Source organism: Panthera uncia, chromosome C2, assembly GCF_023721935.1.
Source record: "Panthera uncia isolate 11264 chromosome C2, Puncia_PCG_1.0, whole genome shotgun sequence".
NCBI lineage: Eukaryota > Metazoa > Chordata > Mammalia > Carnivora > Felidae > Panthera > Panthera uncia.
The window spans coordinates 54,199,832-54,225,897 of record NC_064810.1 but is presented as its reverse complement, the minus strand read 5'-3'; the positions used below and the strand labels follow the sequence as shown (position 1 = coordinate 54,225,897).

Here is a 26,066-nt window from a genome sequence, read left to right as displayed (position 1 = left end):
TTGTTGCAGGTGAGACAACTGGAAGGTGAACTCGAGGACGAAATCCGTCGCAGCGCGGAGGCCCAGAGGGGAGCCCGCAGGCTGGAGCGCTGCCTCAAAGAGCTGACCTATCAGGTACTCCGGGAAACCACTGCCTGTTTGTGTGCTGGCGCAATGCGCTCCTTCAAGCCTGGGGTGGCCTCCTAGGTCTCCTGCTGTTCTTTCCCCCACCTTTGTGCTCACATTCAGTGGTAGACATGGACTGACAGGCCCAGGGCTCCTGTGCTCTTAGTGCTTTGGGTCGGTCCCTTTTCAGAGCTCTCAGGAAGCAAAATGTGAGCGCAAGTTGCAATTAGAAGGGAAAAGCTATTTATAGCGTGCTTATTTTTTCACACATAACGTCTGGGGTGCTCTCAGAAAGATGCCTTCCTGTGAGAGGCTGAGTGAGAACAATGTGTAAATGAAGTGGCTGACAGAGAGTCGGGGTGGCTCCTCAGCCAGCGTGTTACATGGGACACTGGCTACATCGAAGCAGGGGACATGCTCGCTCCTATTTTCTGGTGGCACAGGCACTCCAGGCCACTGAGGACTCTGTTCGGTGCCTGTGCCAGGTGGTAGCTGCTAAATACGGCCGTGTGGAGCTGGCAGATTCTTTTTCCGTGAGCGAACGTTGGTCTCAAGCAAATAAGTGAAAAGAGATGGAAAGACTTCTTACCAGGAGTTAACGCATTTCTAAAGCAACAATACAATCCTTCACCTTCATTTTCATTTTCTAAGCTTTCTTCCCTTTTCTTCAAACGGAGGGAACCGTTGAATCCGCGAGTGCAGAGGCACTGTACTGTGTGCTGTTCTGCGGCCCAGCATCTTCCTGGCACAGACTAGGTGCCCACGTGCCAGTTGTTGAACACGGATGCCAGAGGTCACTCCCTGGCCCTCTCCTGCTGCACCGTACAGCTTATGCCAGCGAAAAGGCAAATTCCTCCCGGGCACCCGCTTTCACAGCAACGTTGGCAGTACGAATGCAAGATCTGCCAGTCCTGGTTCTGGTTCCTGAGGCTGAGTTGTTGTTAGAGATGCCAATGTCTTCCCTCCTTGCAGCGAGAAGGATAGTGTTGACAAGAACGCGGTGCACTTCAGAAGCATCATCTTGGGCTAATTAAGATGAAATGAGCTCCTTGCACAGCTCTTCTTTACTGAAGAAGTGGTTCTTTTCTGAGACTTTTCTAAGAGTTAGTCTGACACTTCTTTAGAGTATGCTAGTTATAACAATACCATTGGGGAGTGGGCCCCTGGGATGTGTGGCTAAGGAAGTAAACACCTTGGGAGCATGAAAGGTGTGGTATTCTACCCTTCTTTTGAGGGGGGTGAGGAAGCCACCTACGCTGAGGGAGTCACATGCTGCTTGTTAATGATGTCTGGGTTTTTCTTCTTTTTAGTTTCCTGTGGATTATACTGACATTTTTCCCCCTCTGAAGACAAGTCCATTATAGAACAAAACACCAAAGGCTATACTTTTTTGGTTTTCATTGCCCCAAAGACTGTATTCTTGTTCTATTGTGTTTTATCTTTGTTTCTTCACAGAGCTAGCCTTATTGTTTCCCCTTGTACTAGTACGGAAGTACAGTTCTTAATTTCTTCCAGGCGTCTGCACAATGCTCAGAGTATATCTGTTCAATTATGCAATGCTTTTCTGCTGTTAAATCAGATAACACCTACTGGGCACCTATTTAACACAAGATATGAAGCTAGGCCCTGTGACTTTAAAGAGACATTAGAGAGCGCTCCACATTTCTTGATATCAGTACCTGTTTTTGAAATATTCAAGATAGATGCTGGCCCAATCCAATCTGTTCTCCTTTAACATCAAAATAACCACCAGGACTATGAGGCAGGGTGTTTTGTGATAGTACGTCATTCGTGCCAATTGAAAATGTCATTTTGAAAGGGGCATAAATATGGTTTTCATTTCCTAGGAAACATCCTCTGGGAAGATCCTACTACATTGGAAAGGGAATCAAGTGTGACCCCAGCCACAATAGTTCTATAGCCAGTCCCCATTGAGCATTTATCTTCCCCTGTATGTCCCTCTAGCATTTGGAAACTCATCCTATTTTCTCTCTTCAGTACCTAGAATAATGTGCTATAAAGCAGGACATAGGACTAGGGACTGACAACCGTTATAACAGGTACAGACAGTCTTTCTGCCCCCTCCCATCCAGCTGCTCCATTTTATCTTCCACTGCTTTCTATATTCAAGGATCTATGTATAGATGTTATTTAATCCTTACAAATATAATTACAGATATAGTATCTTCATTTTTAGAGATAAGGAAACAAAATGTAGTTTGGGGTAGCTTCTCCAGGAACCAGATGCCAGGATGGAGTCTGAGAAGCATAAGAGATTTATCTGACATAACACCTGGGAAAGACAAAGGGGAGAGCAAGCAGGATCAGGGCAGAGAAAGCCTTTAGACCACAATGTGAATCTGATATCCATGAAAGGAAAAGGTGAAGGAAGGAGGATGGGCTATGAGCTTCACATTGCAGCCCATCTCCTCTGAGCAGTCTCCAGCACAAAGGTTGCCTGGAAAGGAGCCCCATGTTGGGCAGAAATGGCTGGACCCTGGTAATCACTGGGCCGTTATTGACCGGGGGCTGCCTGGGGAGCGGTGATCTCAGTGTAAATGCTACAGCAGATCCCGAAGGCACTGCAGTTGGAGGTTTTCAGGTAAGTGCCCTCCTCACTGCTGAACGGCAAGTTCTTTTCTTGAAGGGAAATCTTAGCCACTCGCAACCATGGCTACCACAGTGATGTAATGCCTCGGGGCTGAGATGTGAGCCTGAGCCTAACAAAGGCTCTGTCTTCTCAAGTGGGAGGAGCTCATTAACATCAGCAACCACTTCCAGGCTTCAGTTTTCTTCCTTGTGGCTTCCTTTACCACACAGAAAATTGACTTGCCTCAGTAAATTGGTTTTAAGCAATTAAACTTCTGTTAGTTTTAGAACTTCTACACATGCATAATTCTATGAATCTTCAAATTTCTTAAACCTGGGAGGGAAAGGGACAGGCAGATGAAAACAGTAGATTTTATTGAAGAGGTAGACCTATCTCATTTTCTTATATCTTGGTCCCTGCCTTAGTAAACTTAAAATGAGTAATTATCTACTGGCAGATTGTACTTTTAGGTGGGGTGGGGGAGTATTCTAGGCCATAGAAATGGCTTGGTTAAAGCTTTATTTATTTACTTATGTATTTATATATTTACTTATATTGAGATAAACTTGACACATAACATTGCATTAGTGTTGTGTGTACAATGTAATAATTTGATGTTTGTTTACATTGTGAAATGATTATCACAAATTTGGTTAACATCCATCACCACACATAACTACAATTTTTTTCCTTGTGCTAAGAACTCTTTAAGACTTGCTCTCTTACCAACTTACAAATATACAGCATCATATTGTTAACTGCAGTCACCATGTTCAACATTGCATTCCGAGGACTTACTCATCCTATAGCTGGAATTTTGTACTTCTTGACCACCTTGACCCATTTTCCCCACCCCCATAGAGCCTTGACTTTGGCAACCACCAATTCTTTTTTTTGTTTGTTTATGTGAGTTTGGTTTTTTAGATTTTACATATGGGTGAGATCATACATTATTTGTTTTTTTCTGACTTCTTTCACTAGTATAATGCCCTTAAGGATTGCAAATGGCAGGACCTCCTTCTTTTTACGGCTGAATAATAATATTCCATTGTACATATAGCACATTTTCTTTAGTCATTCATTTGTTGATGAGCACTAGGGTTATTTCCACGTCTTGGCTATTGTAAATAATGCTGGCATGAACATGGGGTATTTCAAGATAGTGATTTTGTTTCCTTCAGATCAGTAACCAGAAGTGGAATTACTGAATCATATGGTAGTTCTGTTTTCAATTTTTTGAGGAAGCTCCATACTGTTTTCCACCATGGCTGCACCAATTTGTATCCCCAACAGTAGTGCACAAGGGTTCCCTTTTCTCCACATTCTCATCAACACTTGTTATCTCTTGTCTTTTTGATATATCATTATGATTTTGATTTGCATTTCCCTGATGGTAAGTGATGTTGAGTACCTTTCCATGTACCTATTGGCCATTTGTATATCTTCTTGGAAAAAAGATCTCTTCAGATCCTCTGTTCATTTGAAACAAAACACATGAACATAGGGGAAGGAAAAGAAAAGGTAAAAAACTGAGAGGGACACAAACCATAAGAGACTCTTAAATACAGAGAACAAACTGAGGGTTGCTGGAGGATGCTGGGGGGGAACTAAATGGATGATGGGCATTAAGGAGGGCACTTGTTGGGATGAGCACTGAGTGTTATATGTAAGTGATGAATCACTAAATTCTACTCCTGAAACCATTACTACACTATATGTTAACTAGCTTGGATTTAAATAAAATATAAAAAAAATTAAAAATAAAATTCCAGTGTAATTAATATATAGTGTTATATTAGTCTCAGGTGTGCAGTATAGTGATTCAGCAATTCTATACATTACTCACTGCTCATTGAGATAAGCATACTCTTAATAATCCCCTTCACCTATTTCACCCATTCCCCCTACCCATCTCCCATCTGGTCACTACCAGTTTGTTCTCTATAGTTAAGAGTCTGTTTTTTTATTTGTCTCTTTATTGTTTGTTCTGTTTCTGAAATTCTACATATGAATGAAATCATATGGTGTTTGTCTCTCTCTGACTTATTTCACTTAGCATTATACCCTTTAGATCCATCCACGTTGTTGCAAATGGCAAGATTTCATTCTTTTTATGGCTGAGTAATATTCTGTCATGTATATATACATCTTTATCCACACTTTATTTGGACACTTGGATTGCTTCCATATTTTTTCTATTAAAAATAATGCTGCAATAAACATAGAGCTGCATTTATCTTTGCAAATTAGTGTTTTCATATTCTTTGGATAAATACCCAGTAGTGGCATTATTGGATTCAGTCCTCTATTCTTTAATTTGTTCAAGAACCTCTCTACTGTTTTCCACAGTGTCTGTACTAGTTTGCATTCCCACCAACAGTGCACGAGGGTTCCTTTTTCTCCACATGTTTGTCAACCTTTGTTTCTTGAGTTTTTGATTATAGTGATTCTGACAGTGTGAAGTGATATCCCATAGTTGCTTTGATTTGCATTTCCCTGATAATTAATGATGTTGAGCATCTTTGCATGTTTCTGTTCCTCTGCCCATTTTTAAAGCACATTTTTTGTTTCCTGTTCTGTTTTGTTATTCAGTTGTATGAGTTCTTTATGTATTTGAGATATTAATCCCTTCTCAGGTATGTGATTTAAAAATATTTCCTCCTATTCCATAGGTTGCCTTTTCATTTTTCTGAAGGTTTCCTTTGCTGTATAGAGGTTTTTTAGTTTGCTGCAGTCCCACTTATTTATTTTTATATCTGTTGCCATTGTTTTTTTATGTCAAATCCAAACTTCATGGCCAAGACCAATTTCAAGGAGCTTACCCTCTGTTTTCTTCTAGGAGTTTTATGGTTTCATGGTTTCACATCTTACATTTAAGGCTTTAAGCCATTTTGAGCTAATTTTGTGTATAGTATAAGAAAGTGGTCTAGTTTCATTCTTTTGCATGTGGGTGTCCAATTTTCCCAGCACCATTTATTGAGGAGGCTACCCTTGTATATTCTTAGCTCCTTTGTCATAAATTAATTGACCATATGTGTATGAGTTTATTTCTGCACATTATATTTTGTTTCATTGATCTATGTGTCTGTTTTTATGTCAATACTTTGACTACTATAGTTTTATAGTTTGAAATCAGGAAGCATGATGACTTGAGGGTTCTTCTTCCTTCTCAAGATTCTTTTGGCTATTAGAGGTCTTTTGTGATTCCATACAAATTTTCAAATTGTTCTGTGAAAAATACAATTGAAATTATGATAAGGACTGTGCTGAATCTATAAATTGCTATGGGTAATATGGATATTTTAACAATATTAATTCTTCCAACCCCTGAGCATAAAATAACTTTCCATTTTATTTGTGTCTCCTAAAATTTATTTCATCAATGTCTTACAGTTTTCAGAGCACAGATCTTTCACTTCTTTGGTTAAATTTATTACTATTTTATCCTTTTTGATGCATTTGTAAATGGGATTGTTTTCTCAAATTCTCTTTAGAATAGTTTGTTATTAGTGTACAGAGACACAACCGATTTTTGTATGTTGCTTTTACATCTGCAATTTTACTGAATCGGTTTATTATTTATGACAGTTTTTGATTGAGTCTTTAGGGTTTTTTTGTTTTGTTTTGTTACATATACTATTATCTCCAAATCAAGACCATTTACTTCCTTTCTGATTTGGATGCCTTTTATTTCTTTTTCTTGCCTAATTGTGCTGCTGGGACTTCCAGTAATATGTTGAATAAAAGTGGTGACAGTAGGCATCTTTGTTTCATTCCTAATCTCAGAGGAAAATCTCTCCACTTTTCTCCATTGAGTATGATGTTAGCTGTGTGTTTTTCATATATGGTCTTTATTATGTTGAGATACAACCCTCTATATTCACATTATTGAGAGGTTTTATCATGAATGGGTGTTGAGTTTTGTCAAATGATTTTTCTTCATGTATTCAGAAGTTCATATGATTTCCATCTTTCATTTTGTTAATGCGGTATATCACATTGATTTGCAGGTATCAAACTATCCTTGCATCCTTGGAATAAATCCAATTTGATTATTGGATTTATTGATGTATTGCTGAATTCAGTTTGCTAATATTTTGTTGAAGATTTTTGTATTTATGTGCATCAGGGATATTGACCTGTAGTTTTCAGTTTCCTTGCTTGCTTCCTTTCTTCCTTCTCTCTCTCTCTCTCTCTCTCTCTCAGTTTTGATATCAAGGTAATGCTTTCCTCATAAAAGAAGTTTGGAAGTGTTCCCTCTTCTTCAATTTTTTAAAAAGAATTTGGGAAGGATTGGTATTAATTATTCATTAAACATTTGATAGAATTTACCAGTGAAGCCACCTGGTCTTGGACTTTTATTTGTTGGGAGATTTTTGATTACTAATCCTATCTCCTCACTAGTAATTTGTCTGTTACGATTTTTTTTATGGTGTACTTGATTTATTTTTATCATTTTTATTTTCTATCATAATAATTATACTCTTTAATCCCTATCCCCTAGTTCCATCCCTCCACCCACCTCCCTCGGGCAACCACTGTTCTCTATAGTTAAGAGTCTGTTTCTTGTTTTTATCTCTCTCCCTTTCTTTTTCTTTACACACCACATTTTATTTATCCATTCATCTATCAGAGGACACTTGAGCTGCTCCCATAGTTTGGCTATTGTAAATAATGCTGCAGTAAACATAGGGGTGCATGTATCCCTCTGAATTAGTGTTCTTGTATTTTGGGGTAAATACCAAGTAGTTCAATTCTTGGAATGTAAGATATTTCTATTTTCAATTTTTTTAGCAACTTCCATACTATTTTCCACAATGGCTGCACCAATTTGCATTCCCACCAACAGTGCAAGAGGTTTCCTTTTTCCCACATCCTTGACAACATCTGTTGTTTCTTGTATTTTTGATATCCTCAAATTTCCTTTTACTCATGATTCAGTCTTGGTAGGTTGTATGTTCTAAGAATTTATCTATTTCTTTTAGGTTATCCAAATTTGGGGCATATAATTGTTTATAATAGTCTCATGATTCTTTGTATTTCTGTGGTATCACTTATAATGTCTCCTCTTTCATTTCTAATTTTATTTGTTTGAGTCTTCTCTCTCTTTTCTTGGTGAGTCTAGCCAAAAGTTTATCAATTTTGTTTATTTAAAATATTTTTGTTGCAATATAAGTGACATACGATGTTATATTCATTTCACGTGTACAACATAGTGATTTGACAACTATAGATGTAATGCTATGTTCTCCACAAGTGTAGCTACCATCTGCCACCATATCATGCCATTGCAATACCACTGACTATATTACCTATAATCTGTATATGTCTTCATCCCATGACTTATTCATTGCAAAACTGGAAGCCTGTACCTCCCATTCCCCTTACCCCTTTTTGTTCATTTCACACACACACATACACACACACACACACTCAGAACCACAGTTCTCTGTACTTAAGATTCTGTTTTTGCTATTTTTGTTAGTTTGTTCATTTTGTTTTTTAGATTCCACCTATAAGTGAAACCATATGGTGTTTGTCTTTCTCTTATTTCACTTAGCATTATACCCTCTAGGTCCATTCATGTTGCTGCAAATGGTAAGACTGCATCTTTTTTATGGCTGAGTAATATTCCATTATATACATATACTATATCTTCTTTATCCATTCATCTATGGATGGACACTTAGGCTATTTCTACATCTTGCTCTGTAAATAATGCTGCGGTAAACATAGAGGTGCCTATATCTTTGCAAATTAGTATTTGTATTATTTGTATTATTATTGCATTCAGGTGCTCTGCCCATTGTACATCAGATTATTTGGATTTTTGGGGTATTGAGTTATGTAAGTTCTTTATATATTTTGGATATTAACCCTTTAACCAGGTATATCACTTGCAAATATATTCTCCTACTCAGTAGGTTGTCTTTTTGTTTTTGTTTTGTTGATGGTTTCCTTTGCTGTGCAAATGTCTTTTAGTTTGGCATAATCCTAATAGTTTCTTTTTGCTTTTGTTTCCCTTGCCTAAGGAGACACATCCATAAATATGTTGCTAAGGCAACATTCAAGAGACTATTTCCTATGTTTTCTTCTAGGAGTTTTATTGTTTTAGGTCTCACAGTTAAGTCTTTAATACATTTGGAGTATATTTATTTGTATGCTTTAAGAAGAAAGTAGCCCAGTTTCATTCTTTTGCATGTAGTGGCCCAGATTTCCCAGCACTATTTACTGAAGAGACTGTCTTTCTTCCTTGTATGTTCTTGTTGCTTTTGTCATAGACTAACTGACCATATAAATGTAAGCTTATTATTGGGCTCCCTAGTCTATTCTTTTGATCTATGTGTTTATTTTCATGCCAGTACCATGCTATTTTGATTATTATAGCTTTGTAGTACATCTTGAAATCTGAGACTATTATACCTCCAGCTTTATTCTTTCTCAAGATTGATTTGACTAATTGGTGTCTTTTGTGGTTCTACAAATTTTAGAATTATTTGTTCTAGATCTGTGAAAAATACTATTGGTGTTTTAATAATGAGTATTATTGAATAAATCTGTAGATTACTTTGGGCAGTATGGATATTTAAAAATTTTTTTGATGTTTATTTATGAGAGACAGAGACAGAGAGAGGGAGAGGGGGAGAGGAAAAGAGAAACAGAGTACAAGCCAGGGAGGGGCAGAGAGAGAGGGAGACAGAATCTGAAGCAGGCTCCAGTCTCTGAGCTGTCAGGACAGAGCCCAATGCAGGGCTCGAAACCACAAACCATGAGATCATGATGTGAGCTGAAGTTGGACTCTTAACCAACTGAGCCACCCAGGCACCCCTATAGTATGGATATTTTAACAATATTCATTCTTCCAATCCATGAGCATGGAATATTCTTCCATTTGTTTGTGTTATTTTCATTTACTTTCATCAACATTTTATAGCTCAGAGTACACAGGTCTTTTACCTCCTTGGTTGAGTTTATTCTTAGTTATTTTATTCTTTTGGTGCACTTGTAACTAGAATTGTTTTCTTAATTTCTTTTTCTGATACTTCATTATTAGTGTCTAGAAAAACAACAGATTTATGTATATTAACTTTGAATCTGGCAACTTTACTGAATTTATTTACTCATTTCTTCTAGGTTATCAATTTTTTGGCATATAATTGTTTTTAGTGGTTTCTATGATCCTTTGTATTTCTGTGGTATCAGTTGTAATGTCCCCTCTTTCATTCTATTTTTGTATGCATCTTTTCTCTTTTTTTTCTCGGTGAGTCCAGCTAAACGTTTATCAATTTTGTTTATCTTTAAAAAAAAATAGCTCTTAGTTTCATTGGTGTTTTTCTATTGTCTTTTTAGTCTATTTTCATTTATCTTCATTCTGATCTTTGTTATTTCCTTCCTTCTGCTAATTTTGGTATTTGTTCTTTCTTCTAGTTTCTTAAGGTCTAAAGTCCAATTGTTTATTTGAGATCTTTATTCATTTCTTAATGTAGAAATTTATTACTATTAATTTCCTTCTCAGAACTGCCTTTGCTGCATCTCAAAAGTTTTGGTATGTTGTATTTCCATTTTCATTTGTCTCAAGGTATTTTTTTTATTTCTCTTTTGATTTCTTCTTTGACTCATTGGTTGTTTAGTGATATTGTTTAATCTTCCTACATTTGAGGATTTTCCAGGTTTTTTTTTCTTATAATTTCTAGTTTCATACAGTTGTGGTCAGAAAAGATACTTGATGTGACTTCAATCCTTTTAAATTTATTAAAACTTGTGTTGTGGCCTAACATATGATCTATCCTGAGGAATATTATATGCATGCTTGAGAATAATGTGTATTCTGTTCCTTTTGGTCGGAATGTATACAGTCTGTTAAGTCCATCTGGTCTAATGTTTTATTTAAGGATTATGTTTCCTGAATGATTTTCTGTCAGTCTGATCTATCTATTAATAAAAATTGGGTATTAAAGTTCCCTACTTTTATTGTATTGCTGTTTATTTCTCCCTTTAGGTCTGTTAACATTTGCTTTATATATGTAGATATTCCTATATTGGTGTATAGATATTCACAACTGCTATATCCTCTTGTTATATTGACCCCTTTATCATTATATAATGACCTTTGCCTCTTATTGAGATCTTTGTCTTAACATCTATTTTGTCTGATATAAGTATAGGTACCCCACCTTCATTTGGTTAATGTTTGCATGTAATATCTTGTTGCATTCTTTAAAACTTTTAGTCTGTGTGTCTTTAGGTCTGAAGTGTCTTGTAGGAAGAAGCTAGATGAGTTTCCTTTCTGTATCCATTCAACCACTCTGTCTTTTGATTGGAAAATTTGGTCCACTTATATTTAAAGTAATTATTGATAGGTATGCACGTAATTGCCATTTTGTTGGTTTTCTCGCTGTTTTGTAATTCCTTTGTTACTTTCTTCTTCTCTTGCTCCTTGTTGATTTGGTGATTTTCTGTAGTATGGTTAGATTCTTTTCTGTTTATCTTTTGTGTATCTACTATAGGTTTCTGCTTTGTGGTTACCATGAAGCTTACATGAAGCAAACTGTATTTATGATAGTCTATTTTAAACTTCAATTGGGATGCACTCTAAAGCTCTATATTTTTACTGTCCTCCCTGGCAACATTTTATGTTTGTTGATGTCACAATTTACATATTTTTATCCTGTGTATTCATTAACAGATATTGGAAGTTATTTTTTACTATTTTTGTCTTTTAACCTTCATACTAGATACATAAGTGATTTACCCACCACCAAACATTACATTATTCTGAAAATATACATATATATACATATAGACATATACATGTATATGTATGCATATATACATAAATATATATACATATATATGTGTATACATATAAATATATATGTATATATATGTATATATATAAATATATATACAACATATATATATGTATATTCATTTTCCTGTTACTAATTAGGGCCCTTTCATTTCAGTTTATAGAAGTTTCTTTAATGTTTCTTATAAGGCCAGTCTAATGGTCTGAACACCTTTAGCTTTTGCTTGCCTGGAACACTGTTTATCTCTTTTTCAGTTTTGAAGGACATCTTTGCCAGGTAGAGTATTCTTAATTGGCAGGTTTTTATTTTTTTTTCTTCTTTCAATACTTTGAATGTATTGTACCTTTCCCTCTGGCCTGGAAAGTTTTTGCTGAAAAATCTGCTTATAGAGTCCTATGGGGTTAACAAGTTGTTTTTCTCTTGCTACTTTTAAGATTCTCTCCTTGTCTTTGACAATTTAGTATTATGTGTTTTGGTGTGGGTCTCTTTGGGTTTATTTCATTTGAAGTCTCTGAACTTCCTGGATCTGGATGTCTCTTTCTTTCCTCAGGTTAGGGAAGTTTTCAGCCATTATTTTTTCAAATTTTTGCCCCTTTCTCTCTTTATTCTCCTTCTAGGACCCTTAGAGTGCAAATGTTGGTCTGCTTGATGTTCTTCTATAAGTCTCTTAAGCCATCACTCTTTCATTCTTTATCTTTTTGCTGCTCTGATGAGATGAATTCCCCTGCCCTGTCTTCAAGTTCACTATCCTTTCTTCTGCTTCATCTAGTTTGATGTTGAACTCTCTGTTGTACTTTTCAGTCCACTTCTTTTTCTTTTTTTTTTTCTAATTTTTTTAATGTTTATTTTATTTTTGAGAGAGAGAGACAGAGTGTGAGCCGGGGAGGGGCAGAGAGAGAGGGAGACACAGAATCTGAAGCAGGCTCCAGGCTTTGAGCTGTCAGCACAGAGTCCAATGCAGGGCTCAAACCCACGAACCATGAGATCATGACCTGAGCTGAAGTTGGACGCCTAACCGACTGAGCCACCCAGGCACCCCCGTCCACTTATTTTTCATTACTGTGATTCTGTTTGGTACTTTCTTATATTTTCTCTTTGTTGAAATTTTGACTTCATTCATGCATTGTTCTCCTGAGCTTGGTGAGCATCTTTATGACCATTGTTTTGAACTCTTTATCAGGTAAATCACTTACCTCTTTTTCTGAGATTTTATTTTGCTCTTCTGTTTGAAGCCCATTCCTCTGTTTCTTCATTTTCTTTGATTTTCTGCATTGATTTCTATGCATTAGGTAAAACAGCTACCTCTCCCAGTCTTGAATGAGTGGTCTCATGTAGGACATGATCCTTATTGTTCAACAATGCTCTAGCTCTTGGTTGTTTCTAAAACCTTTGTCATTATCCAAGCCCTCTTCTTTGTTCGTAGTGGCTCCCAATAGTTTAGGGTGTCCTAGCCTATTGGTATCCAAAAGGGGCAGATCTCAGTACCTAGATGTAGGCTGATTGGAATCTGGATCCTCAGGTAGGAGCTTTTAAAATATGCATATATACCTCTTTTAGGCAAAGACTGGGAGATGGCCATTTCTGTTTTATTTCTGCTGAGCCTTGGGGTGATAGCCATTTAACAACTGTTTCTTTGTGCCATACCATTGGACCTGCTAACACAAGCCCTGCTGGTCACCAGAGCCCGGCTATCAAGGGATGTGTCCTCTGGGCAGCAGCTACAAAATCCAGGACACCAGACCTGTGTACAAACTCCTTTCTTGGAAGTACTGGCAAACTGGAGTGGGGAAGATAGCCTGCCCAGTCTCTGAGTATTGCAGTCAGCTCCTTGATGTATGTTAAATTAGAAGCCAGCTTCTTAGTGACAGCTACTAAGATATATGAATTAGTCTGACAGAAAGATGGCATTTCAGTATTCTGCTTCTGTATTGTGACATGGCAGGGGAGGGGTCAGCTGGCTAAGCACTATTTGTTGCAGCCCTATGGGACCCATGAACATAAGTACCACTGGCCACCAGAGTCATGCCTTCATGGGGTATTTTCTGGGGAGCATCCACAAACCAGGGCACTAAACATGCACAAGCCTCCTTTCTGAGAGATAGCAACCTGGAGTGAGGCAGAGGGCAAGTGTGAATATGATGCCTACCAGCCTTTCATGTCTCTGGAGAGCATTGCAGTCAGCCCCTTTATGTGTGTTAAATTAGAAGCCTTCCTTAGGCTGCAGGTACTAAGATAAGCAAATAGTCCTCTTTTGTGGAAAGACTTGACATTTCTATCTCTTTCCTCGGTACAGTGTCCAAGCGGAGATATTGACTAAACTTACAGAGGAGAGAATAAGAGAACTATGAGGTAATAGATGAGTTTAATTGGAGTGGAGGAAGTTTGTGGAAAGCAGTGGAAGGGCAGTAGAAAGACTATGAAAGTCACCAAAGGAGTTGACATTTGATGAAACAAGTAATATGAAAACAGGAAAATCATTTGAGTAGCAGGAGGCAGACCTTGATTAAATCAGTATCTTGGGGAACCTGGGTGGCTCAGTTAAGTTTCTGACTCTTTATTTTGGCTCAGGTTATGATCCCCTAGTTTCATGAGTTCAAGCCCCACATTGGGCTCTGTGCTGGCAGCTAGGGATTTTCTCCCTCCCTCTTTCTCTGCCCTCCCCCATTTACACTGTTTCTGTCTCTCTCACAATAAAAAAAAACTTTTAAAAAAATCAGTATTTCAACCACAAGCCAACTGAGATGGTCTTATTTTGGAAAGTTCAACAGCTCCAAAGTGGAGATACTCTACTTAAAAGGGCATGAGAAAGTGGGGGATATGCAGAGACTTTCCTACCTGTGTATCTCTCCCCTCCTATTTCCTCAGAACACCCAGGGCTCTGTAGAGCACAGCTAAGAAACACTATCCTACTAGATTTCTTTTGTCCATCCCAAGCCTGGATTGCAATGGAAGCAGTGAGAATGTACACACCAAGGTCCCCACAGTTCATAGAATTTTCCTCACTCTCTGCTGATGCCTGCACCACAATTCCAGAAGACTTACCTTTCTATAATTCCATTATCCAAAACGAAGAGTCAATTAGAAAGTTCAAGGGGGAAGAGCTGGTTTGATTAGTGGCAGGAGAGGATTGGTTTCTAGTTTTGTACACACAGCTTCTGTTATAATGGTACTTCATTCCTACTGAGAAACCACAGGCTGGTGTAGCTTGGTTAGGATGGGAGGACTGTTAGAAGAAGTGACTGTCATTGCTAATTTCTGAGAACTTACAATAAGTAAAGTAAGACCCATTTCTCAAATCACAACTCAAGTTATTTAGTAAAGTTCCTAACCAAGACACATGGGTAGCTCAGTCAGTTGAGTGTCTGACTTGGGCTCAGGTCATGATCTCATAGTCTGTGGGTTTGAGTCCCATGTCAGGCTCTGTGCTGACAGTGAAGTCTGCTTCAGATTCTCTGTCTCCCTCTCTCCCTCTCCCTCTCAAAAATTAAAATAATAAATTTCCTTTTATTTTCTCACATGAGGCTACTCCCAATGCAGACTGCTGGATCATTCAAATCACTTTCATATACCTATCTATGCATTTCAGGCAGAGGATGACAAGAAAAATCTGAGTAGGATGCAGACTCTGATGGATAAACTTCAGCTAAAAGTACAAAGTTACAAGCAGCAAATGGAGGCAGCAGTAAGTACCTGGCAGCCATTACAGCCTCATGGATTTCCCAGCCATTGTTTTTGATTTATGGAGATAGGTAAGCACTTTGTCAGAGAGGACCAGCTCAGCTTAAAGTCTGTTCATTTTCTAGTTTTTCTCAGACTAGAATTATCACCCATGCTCAAAAAATTGTTACTTTTTCCTTCGGGGAGCCAGAGCTTTCACCATCAACCTTGTGGTTACGCTCAGATATGTGCATTGCAAAAAATGAGTCAAGTAAAAACATGATGTCGTTTGGGATGGCAAATTTTTGGCCAGATAGTCACCCTGGGGCCTTCCTCACCCTAAAAATCCTTGGGTGAGTGGTTTCACAGCCTCGACATAACTCTGGCCAAAACTGTCATCATTTGAAATGTACTTGCCAACGCTGGTTGCCAACTCATAGCTACATAGAATGTAATTCATAAGTAATGTATATATTGGCTTATATCTAATAATATATATCTAATAATATCTCTTCAGGGGTTTTGAATTATTTCAATAATTTTGCCTAAAACTGCTATATGTAATAATTACTTGTTGACATATAATTTTAAAGATAAGCCCCCTTCACTCAGAGGTAAACTAGGATGTTTAGCTGTTTGCAAAACAATTGTGGTTTTTCTAACACATAAGATGCCCATGAAAACCATACTACATCCAATTAGTGGAACGTGCTGAGCAGGTTCTAAATTTCCAGAAAACAATGCTTATAAAAATGGATATCATGCCTGCTAGAAAGTCTGAATCCTTATATATCATATCATACCAAAATATATTCCATTCAACACTCAGAAGTTTATATTCCTTTCACACATTTTTCAACTTTCTCATGTCAAAGCAGAGAAAATGACTATGTAAGCACAGGGATATTTTTTTCTTTTTTATTTTTATAGGAAGCACAAGCCAATCAATATTTTTCCAAGTATAAGAAGCAGCAACACGAGTTGAACGAAGCTAAGGAAAGGGCAGAGATAGCAGAATCCCAAGTCAATAAACTCAAGTTGAAAGCAAAAGAGTTTACAAAAAAGGTATGTCAGATATTCAACTCTAATTCTTAAAGTGTGTGTGTTTAGGGTTCATGTCATACAACGAGTAGAACAAGAAATCTCTTTGTTTCCCATCCCCTTCCCTTTAAAGTCTTCCCTATTTACTAAATTCTCCTTGTCCAGGTAATATGAAGTGCTAAGCATTTGGGTGGAATGCACATTGTATTTATACTTCTCAAATTCTTAATTCCAGGTGAACTTGTAGACTCTTAATTCCAGGTCCTAGATTCACTTTTATAGAACAGTCAGAAGTCCAGAGAACAAAGATAATTTAAAAAGTTTGAAAGATGGATCTGCTTTAAACTCCAAGAGAAGTCTTTCTAGGTAGACAAGTACATGACTTTATACTGAATCAGTATGGAGACCTGGGGGGTGAGGTTTAAAGTTGAGGCAGTGGAGAATAAATGCACTTGTCCTTTCTAGCTTTACTCCTGGTTCTGTCCTAAAGCAGGGAGAAAGGATATTTCCATATCTGTGGGTTATGACACTACTATTCTGATCCCATGGTACGGGCACTACCCTAACTTTACCAGCAAAGTGGCAGCATGACAAAGACCATTGAACAGTGGGCTTGTCCAGGTGTGTTCAGGTTACTATAACAGAATGCCAGAGCCTGGGTGGCTTATAAACAACAAACATTTCTCACAGTTCTTTAGGCTGGGAAGTCCAGGATCATGGTGCTGGCAGATTCAATATCTGGGTGAGGGCCACTTCCTCATAGCCCTTTTCTCAATGTGTCCTCACATAGTGAAAGAGTGGGGGTGGGAGGGGGGAGCTCTCTGGGGATTTTTTTTTATAAGGCACTGATTCCATTCATGAGAACTCCACCCTCATACTTAAAGCCCCACCTCCTAACACCGTCACTATGGGGATTGAGATTTCAATATATGAATTTTGGTGTTATACTAACATTGAGACCAAAGGAAGCTCAGCTTTCTTATTAGATTTTCCAGGAACACAGGGTGTTTAAATAAGGTCTAGCTTTAGGAGAAATGAACTAAAGAACATTAGATAAGACATTAGCTGTCCTTTATGGAATGCCTATAAAACAGTACAGTCTCTAGCACAGAGAGCCACCATTTCATTTTTAAAAATTTGGTACCTGCCTGGTCTTCTTATAAATGAATTACTAATAACTCTGCAAGATAAATAAATAGGGTTGCCCATAATAAATACTACCTGGAAGGAGGTCAAAATAATCTCTTTTGAAGGAGAATCTAAAAGTTGGTTGTACTGAATAGGTTTAGATCTAAATATGCGAAGCATGGGTCATTGGCACACTCCAGAAATTTCTTATTGATGCTTGAATAGTTGTCTTAGGGATAAGGCCTATGTGCAAAGGTCCACTTGAATGGTTTGAACTCTGACCACAATTTGAGAGGGTAATGGCATTGGTTTTGGGTGCATATAAACCAATATGCCTGCCCCTCAACTGCACATAATAGTTTTGTTTGGGGAAATGCCTCACACAGGCTACATTTGCACTCAGCTGTAGGAGGTCAAAAGGGCTGCAAAACAGATGTAATGTATTCGACTTTGTCACAGTTGTTTCCAACAAAGAATAAAATGAGTGAAGCAGAAATTGCTTCTGAGAGGCCCAAGATGAATAGGAAAACCATCCTTGGCAGTGCAATGACTAATTGTTTCCCATTTATAGAAGGAAAGCCTGAAAATCTCTCAACCGTCATAAACCAAGTGAAAACGTTTTCTGGTAGAATTGTGTGTCCCAGCTATGGAGCCAGTGGTAATATGGCCACAGCCTTTCCTTTTCTTTTGTAGAGGGCGCTGCCTTCACTGGCAAGGCTTGGCAGGCAGAAAATTGAGAGTACCCAAGCACTTCCTTCAGATGAATTACCTGTGTCTGCTTTGTGTAATGCACATAATTGCCTCAATTCCCCGTATCCCTTTGAAGCTAATGAGGAGTTGGCTGAGGTCTGCTTACTCTGGAAGGGACTGGGCTTGATTCTGGGTGTGTGTGCCACTGATGAAAGTCACAGGAATTCACAGAACACACTCATATTGTTTTTCAGGCTCATGAAGAATAAGCAGTCCTTGCTTATGAAAAACAGAAGTTGGACAAGTCCAAGGATGGTACCATTTGATTGCTGAAAACTTAAGTTGCATTTGAAACAAGCATTAAAAAAAGCATGTTTATGTGGTGTGAAAAGCAGTTTAAACAAGGTGATTAGAAAATGTAATAGAGTATCCTTGCTTCCCAGGTTAATGGGGATTTTTTTGGTCCTCAAATACAAGTAAACATTTTACATAAAAGATAAGAGTCTTTTAAATTCTCAAGTTAAAAAAATACCTATTGCCTTTTAATGCATAATATTTATGGAAGACATGGACGATGAGGCCTAGGGTATGTTAGTAAATTGTTATTACTGAAGTTAATGAGTTTTGCTGGACTCCTCCAACAATAAGTATATTTTTAGCCACTAATGGTGGGAGTTGATCAACTTTTCTCTTAGCACTGTAATTTACATATAGTCACAGGTACTTAGAACTTGTAGATAAGAATCCTCCTAATCTATACCTGGGTGGACTACATGCCTGTGCATTTTTCAACACTGAAACAGCTTCTCATATAAGATGATCAGTTTAGTGTTAGGGGGAATGCTGGCTTTGTATTGTGCCAATGTAGCTAAGCGAGAGGTACATTTCCTGGATTTCCTTTCTCTGTTTGTTCTGGATTGGAGTTGGTCACAAGAGAAATTTTCACTACATTTGAGAGGGAGCGGTAGAGATGCAGCTGTTCATTTTATGCTGTTAAACTCATGGTATGGCCCCAGGCACTGTGATAGCTGGCAAATGCTACCCTAGGCCAAAAGAGTGAGCTGGCACTGAAACTCCCTCCTTCAGCTTCAGAGTCCTAGCTACGTGTGTGTGTGGCTCCATGGTACTGGGCACCAGCTTCTCTTGCAGGTCACCCCTGTCATTGCCTTTGGAGGCCCTGAGAGGCATGAATTCCAGTTTCTTCTTATGGATTTCAGTTCATCGTCACTCCACAACCAGCTCTCCTTGCTTACCACTAGCACAGCTGACCTACAGCTACCTAAGGTACATCCCCAGATGCGGAGGGGACAGCCTGACATGGACTTCTTTACAAATGCCCAGACTTGTGTAAGGTTGATTCTATATAATAAATCTTTATTCTAGCATTCTCAGCAGTGTGCCTCTCTGACCCAACCCTGACTCATACAGGTGGCTCCAAGATTAATTTAGAGGCTCACCAGCATTGAAGGACCCAAGTTCATTGTTGTCTGCCATCCTGAATTTGTTGACTTTAGTCTTTCAACCTGTCCCTCCTCATCACTGTAAGGAGACGATAGTAGTTCTGAGCATTTTCTACTGACAAAGTTTTTGTTTATAATGATGTCAATACTTTATAGTTTATGATGAATACCTGTCATAACATGGGAGCAAACACTTAGAGAAAATTGGACCAGGTAGCATTAACATACAATTCAAGGTTGATTTTCTCCTATAAACTATAGGGTCAAAACTTGATTAAGTAACAAAAATCCTGATTAGATTTTTTTCTTTCTTATAAACTGATTAAAATTAAAAGGAAGTGATCAAGTCAACTGCGCTATCCATTGTCTTTGTGTAAAAATTTATGTGGAAATATAAATTTATTATAAGGCTGATTAACAATATGACAACTGAGCCAGAAGAGTGAATCAAATTATCTTCATAGCTAATGTCACTCAGCTATGCAAACCTGGTGTTGGAAGGTATAACCCAGCCTCAGAGATGTCAATTCTTGAGTTGAAGGGGCCCTTTGCTCTAGGCAATCTTGGAGATACTGACATTTTTAGACTTTGGAGTCCCTAAGACTCATCATACTAAATTTAGTTGGTTAAACTGATATTAACTATTCATAGAAAACTGGAGTACAATACCTTAGCATATCAATTGCCCTGGTTTTTCACCTTTTCACTAAGGTAATTTCTGCTTCTATGTTGATCAGATCATTAGTTGATCAGATTTTGAATCAACACTTAGTGATAATTTCTTCCAAGATCTTGATGGGAGTCTCACTGTGGCTGATTGCAGCAGGGATGTCAATGAATGAGAAAGTTCTAAGTTTGAATTGGAATCCTTGGCATCCAGTCATTCATAATCTTGATGCAGGTAGGGAGTCAGTGAGTGATGGTTAGGACTTGAAGAGTCCTATGTAATCTTGTCAAATGTAATCTTGTCAAAGACAATGGTTGCAAGTCTTTCCAATGGTAGAATTACTGGGCCATGATGAGCCATAGCTGGAATTGCAGTAAAGAAAGAGTAAGTGAAGTCACTGGATATTAAGGATGCTCGTCATGTGTTACCACAGTTCTGCTTCATTTCCTATACTGTCTGGGTGTTTTGAAAGGGCCTAGAACCAAGAAAAATGGGACTTTATGTGGCCATTGTTCATGTCAGAATAACCATTTTTATCTTGAGCATTTAATGATGGTACTGTTTTGTCTTGATTGTTGGGAGAGGGGAGCTGTAGAGCTATTGTTTGCATCTGTAATCAGGGATCCATGAGACAGTTGTAAGTAGTTATGAAGTCTCAATTTCAATCTCCCTCCTAGATTAGTTCCTGAGTTTTTAACCAGTAGAAAAGCGAGTTTACCTCACTCTTTGCTCTCATTTATATTATGATTAATGGACTCCTAAAAGGTGTGCAGCAGCAAAAAATTGAAACTCCACTTTAAACAACTGAATTTGCAATCAAACGATAATTTGTAAGTAAATTCAGTCCCCAAGGAGCCTAGAAGTGGCTGGAAAAGTATGGATTCCCAGCCACCTGAATCTGGGAAGAAACTGTAATCTGGTTTTCTCTGCTTTGTATTTCTTTCGGCTTCTATTCAGTCCCATACTTCCATTGGAAGAATAAATACATTGGTGCATCATCATATGCATAGTGCCATTGGAGATCTCTATAAATAACAGTAGGAAGTGAGAAGAGCAGCCACTTATTTAAGTAGCACCTGTTTAATTATAGACATTGGAAAAAGTCCTAATTGTATTTTTTTTCCTGTTGAGTTATCCTATGATCCCTCTCACCCTTTTTTCCCCTCTGATGATACGTCAACCAATCACTTTTTCACAGTAGCATTCTTATACTATAAGGTTTGATAAAGGAAAGATTTTACCTTGTTTTCTTCTGTGTCATTAGCAGTGTTGGCTCTCTCATCAGTAGAAACAGAATACCTTTCTACAGGAAAAAAGAGAAATTAAAAAAAAATCTCTTTACAAATGCTCAGCTTCTTTCTTATTCCTACCTCAGTACAATTACGTTATTAGATTCACCTTAGTCACTCCCCCTTTCATATCTTTCTTCCAACAAACAGCATTAAAAATGCATTCAGTGTAGAAATACTTCTTCATCTACAAATAGCAATAAATTCTTATGGACGATTCAGGTGCTCCAAAGCAGGGATAAAGACTGTTCAACCAAGCCAGGAATTCCTGGCTTTTTAGGATTGTTGGCCTGATTCCTACTAACTGTTATAAATGGAAAATAACAGCCAAAGAGATGATGGTTAAACCCAGAACGATGGCAAAGGAAAAGGGATACAACAACATTGTAAGGCCTTCCTTTTGTGTCTCGCTAAAATCTGGGATAATTTATACTTATCCTAGACTAAGGACATTTTAAAACAGTACTAGAAAAGGGAATTTAAAGAAGAAAAACATGAACCATGGTCTTATGAAACTACAACCAAGGTTTAGGGGCCATTAGTGCAACAGCTTGAAATATATTTTCAGCCTACCTAACTACAGAACTGTAGAACATTATTTTTTTAAGTAGCCAATACCCTGACATTGTTTTTGCTCTTATCTCCTGACTGCTCCTCCAGAATCAGAACCCAGCTTCCTGTCTCTGCCTTGGGATGCTTACCTGAGTAGGTTCCTTCTAAAGTCTTCCCTCTGGCCTCCAGTTGAGGTGGAGACCAGAGAGAGGAAAGGGCAAACGCACGTATTTATTCTTCCAGCTCTTTCCTTGTAAGGTCTTCTTGGTCTGTGTCCTTCAACTAAAAGTCATTCTCCCTACAAGGCATCAGATTTTACATGACTCTCTGCTTCTGGGTTTTGGGAACTGCACCCTCTCCTTGTCCCTTCAAGCTTATATTTGCTATCAAATCAGCTGCTCCCAGTTCTGGGGAAATGCACTATCTTTTGTGTTCCCCTTTGTACAGTTTTGGGTATGCCAGGTGTTTTCTGTTGGGACTTGACTTTTGCACATTTCCAAAATAGAAACTAAAATGTCATTCTTGAACAGTATGTAGTGTCCCTCTGTCCTATAATTTGAACCCTAATTTAGTCACAACCGTCATTGTATCAGGTCAGAGGTTGCTTCTGGGAGACAAACCAGACTTGCCCAGAATTTCCGATTTTGTTTACTTCCGGCCAGCTGAGGGACAGGAGGAACAAATGATAAGCAGGACTAGTCTGCGGATTAGTACAAACAATCAAAGGTGTAGATTTGGTGAAATTCTTGCTCAGTATCACCCTTAAAAACCTTACCTTCAATAATGGTGTCTGCTATGACCAAATCCCCTAACTTCATCAGGGGCAAAAGGCAATTATCAACCAGAGGAAGGGACATGAGCTATATCTCAGCCTCCCAGGACACTCGGTCTTCTCAGAAAGGTTATGGAGTAAGAGAGCTACTTGGAGCCTAGACCTACCTCTGCCACTAGTTAGCTGTGTCATTGTAAGTGGTATACATGAAACTGTTTCATGTCCCTAACTACTTGGATTCCAGTTTCCTGGTCTATAAAATGTGGAAATAACTACATCTAAATTTTTCCTGGATCTAATTCTGTCAATAAAAGCAAAGTCTTCTAAGAAGTCCTGTGACCATGGCATCTTAATGTATAATTTTAAATTACCATAAGTAATAAAAGTACTATAAGTAACACAGGTTTGTCCCAGAAAATCTAGAAAAAGTTTTTTTTTACACATTTAACAAGGATTAAAATAAAATGGCCTATAAAGAACAAAGAAGTAGCACCATAGACAAAGCTCAAAGAAAAAGAAAACAGTACAAGGACTAAAGCAAGTCCAGACAGAGGGGGCAAACTCTCTCCAAAGGCATCCATTTTAAAGTCTGGGTTTATTTCATTCCAGCTATTTTTCAATGCAAGATAAATTTGATCATTTTGTGTATTAGTGCCAGATTTAAATTTTTTCAGTGTGCTACAATGCATGTGCGTGTATATAGCTTTATTGTTGACCATTTAACTCAGGATAAACTTGTTAAAAGTAGGATAGTTAGATGGAAATGTGGGAGCATTTAGAAAGGTTGCTGATAAATTTTGCAAATGAATATCCAGAAGATTCAAATCTGTTTACAAGCCCAGCAGCTGTGTGGGGTTAGCTGCTTGGTACACCTCTACTCGAACACCCAGGGAACAAAGCCCAAATTCCCCATGAGACACCTATCTCCACTGAAATGGATGCAACTTATTGACTTACTAAGGAACATGCAAAACCAAAGGCACCAGAGACAGGATAATTATCCAGGTAATTCCTTTTTGACTCTGTTCTAAATAAAACAAAAAGTCTATAAACTGGAAGAAAAATTACCAAAGGAAACATTTACTATTTTAAAAACTAGTTATTTCTGCATTCATGAGCATAAATACCTCACAGTCTCAATGGCTTTACTGTGGGAAACCTGCATAAGCAGGAATATTAAACAATTTGGGGCTTAGTAGGGAGTGGGTGTCAGAGGAGAAAAAGTCCGCAAACTTAAAAGGCAGTGAGTCTATTATGCACTGTGAGTTTCTATTTTTTATATTGTGAAGAGAATTAACAAAGGGATAATTATGACTACAGACTAATCTCAGCCCAGCATTCTCCTTGGAGGATGAAGGGAGGGCAGAGTTCACCCTTGGCTTGGAGAAGACAGGGGCATAGAGGAACAGGGGTAAGTACAGAGGTGATGAGCAGAGTGGTGTGGGAGCCATGGTCTTGAGTGAGAGGTGACCAAGAGAGTGCTTGATGCCCCTCAGAATCATTGGAGTAGCCAGAGTTTTTTCAGCATTGTTGTTGGAACTATAATTGTAATTAGTATTAAAAGAAGTAGGACCCAGAAGGCAGAAACTTGGAGACCTTAAGTTACCTGCTAATCTTGTGATCTATGTTCTGCCACAGAGTGGGGGCAAGCATTAGAGCACATAGGCCAATTCAAGGTGGAAAAAAATGTTTATAGCTATTCTTTAAAATGAATAGCTCTATACAACAGATGCCTATTTTTATGAACATACTCTTTATTAATAAAGTAATGTCCTGCAATCACTAAGACATTAATCTCTCTATATATTTGTGTCATTCTGAAATTCTATACCCATATAGAGGGTGAGCAATTAAGTAGAAATGTTGACTTTCAAAAGTGTTCCGTATGCACACTTTTCCTCCTGAAGAAAATCTTGCAAGGTATAGAATTGCCTTACTTTACTCATGACCCTCGCTTCTCCCATCTGTAAAGAAATTTGCCTAACATCACATAGTGATTCCACAAAATTTAGCAAGAATTATTAAATTCCATTCAATTCCATGCAACTTTTATGGAGTAGATCCATCTCCCCTCTGCCCCCAAATCTGGGCTTCCTTTTCAAATGTTGCAGCATCTTCTGGGCAAGATAACAAGTAGAAAATTGCAATTGAGAACAGAAAACCAAGTTGCCTTGAAAGAGTGATGTTGAGGACACGAGTGGTGTTTGCCCTGTGGGGGTAGCTCCCATTACACACCTCTTCCTGGGTGGGAATGAGAGGTTTTGAAAAGCTTCTTTTGTCAGAGATGGAATGGTCCTGATGCTTTGCTTTGTGTAAACTAAAGATTAGATCTCTGATTAGAAAGATGGGTCATACGTGGTCTTCAGACCATATCTTCCTGTTTTTTCCCCCACACTCCAAAATGAGGCAACATTTTAAAAACAGAATGAAAGCTTAACTGTATTTTACATAAAACTAACATTCTTATTTTGGAGAAAAATAGGAGCTTCAAATGCACTCCACTTTTCAGCGTTCTCAAAATGACAGCTCTGCACAAAGGGAGTATTGTCCCTCAGTGTCTAGAAGCTTCTGTTTGAAGACTACTTGACCTAAGGACAACTCTGTGTTCTTATCTCCAAATCTGTTATTCCTCCTAATTTTCACAACTAGAATGATATAAATGTTTTTAAAACAAATATTCAACTGACTCAAGTATCTTTAATACATAATACAGAGCTGCCATGGTTTCCTACGACATCACGTTGATAGCTTAAGGGTAAGGGGATCAACCAATCCACCTAGAAAGTCAACTTCATGAGTGCATATGCCATGACTCTAAAATATCTCTAGTCCACTCTCCATAAATATTTTTGGCAGTTAACTATCAGTAGAGGTAAAAAAAATGAGCTGAATCGGGCATCACTTATTGCTTCCAACGTCCCTTGGTGACTGTTTCCACCAGGTTCACAGATCATGCTTCCCCTGCATCTACCAGAGCCCCAGTTCTAACTTCTTACTGTGTCTGAAGGCTCAACTCCCCAAATTCCAGGCCCTAAAGCACAGGTTAAGCACAGTAGTAAGCAGAAATTGAGGATGTTAAGACCACAGACTCACCAAATCATGTAAATTCCCTCTACATTTCTGAAGCCCTGAAACCATGAAGAGGAATCTTCTGGGAGAAAAAAATTCTTTTTTCAACGCAGGACTTTGTGAGTTTTAAAGAAGTATCTTGGCCAGAAGTATCCCTATAGATAACATTTTCAAGAATACTTGTCAAAATTATTCTTTAAATGCCAACCTAATTTCCCTGTTTGATATTCACAATC

At 38.1% G+C, this 26,066-nt stretch overlaps 1 protein-coding gene and 1 long non-coding RNA gene across 2 annotated transcripts in view; one reads left to right on the top strand and one right to left on the bottom strand.

Moving 5' to 3' along the window:
• MYH15 (myosin heavy chain 15) overlaps positions 1–18,399 on the top strand; it is a 145,074-nt gene extending 126,675 nt beyond the window's left edge. Inside the window, exons 39-42 of the mRNA XM_049628137.1 lie at positions 10–114; positions 15,092–15,187; positions 16,093–16,227; positions 18,276–18,399. Of these exons, the coding sequence (XP_049484094.1) occupies positions 10–114; positions 15,092–15,187; positions 16,093–16,227; positions 18,276–18,290 (351 nt within the window). The 3' untranslated portion in view covers positions 18,291–18,399. The remainder of the gene's footprint in view (positions 1–9; positions 115–15,091; positions 15,188–16,092; positions 16,228–18,275) is intronic.
• A 1,428-nt stretch (positions 18,400–19,827) lies between these two features.
• Positions 19,828–26,004, bottom strand: LOC125920928 (uncharacterized). The gene is made up of 3 exons (XR_007457256.1): positions 25,855–26,004; positions 21,390–21,451; positions 19,828–20,510 (listed from the first exon to the last, which is right to left on the bottom strand). It is a non-coding gene; the product is annotated as an uncharacterized LOC125920928 (long non-coding RNA).
• Between the last annotated feature and the right edge of the window lie 62 nt (positions 26,005–26,066).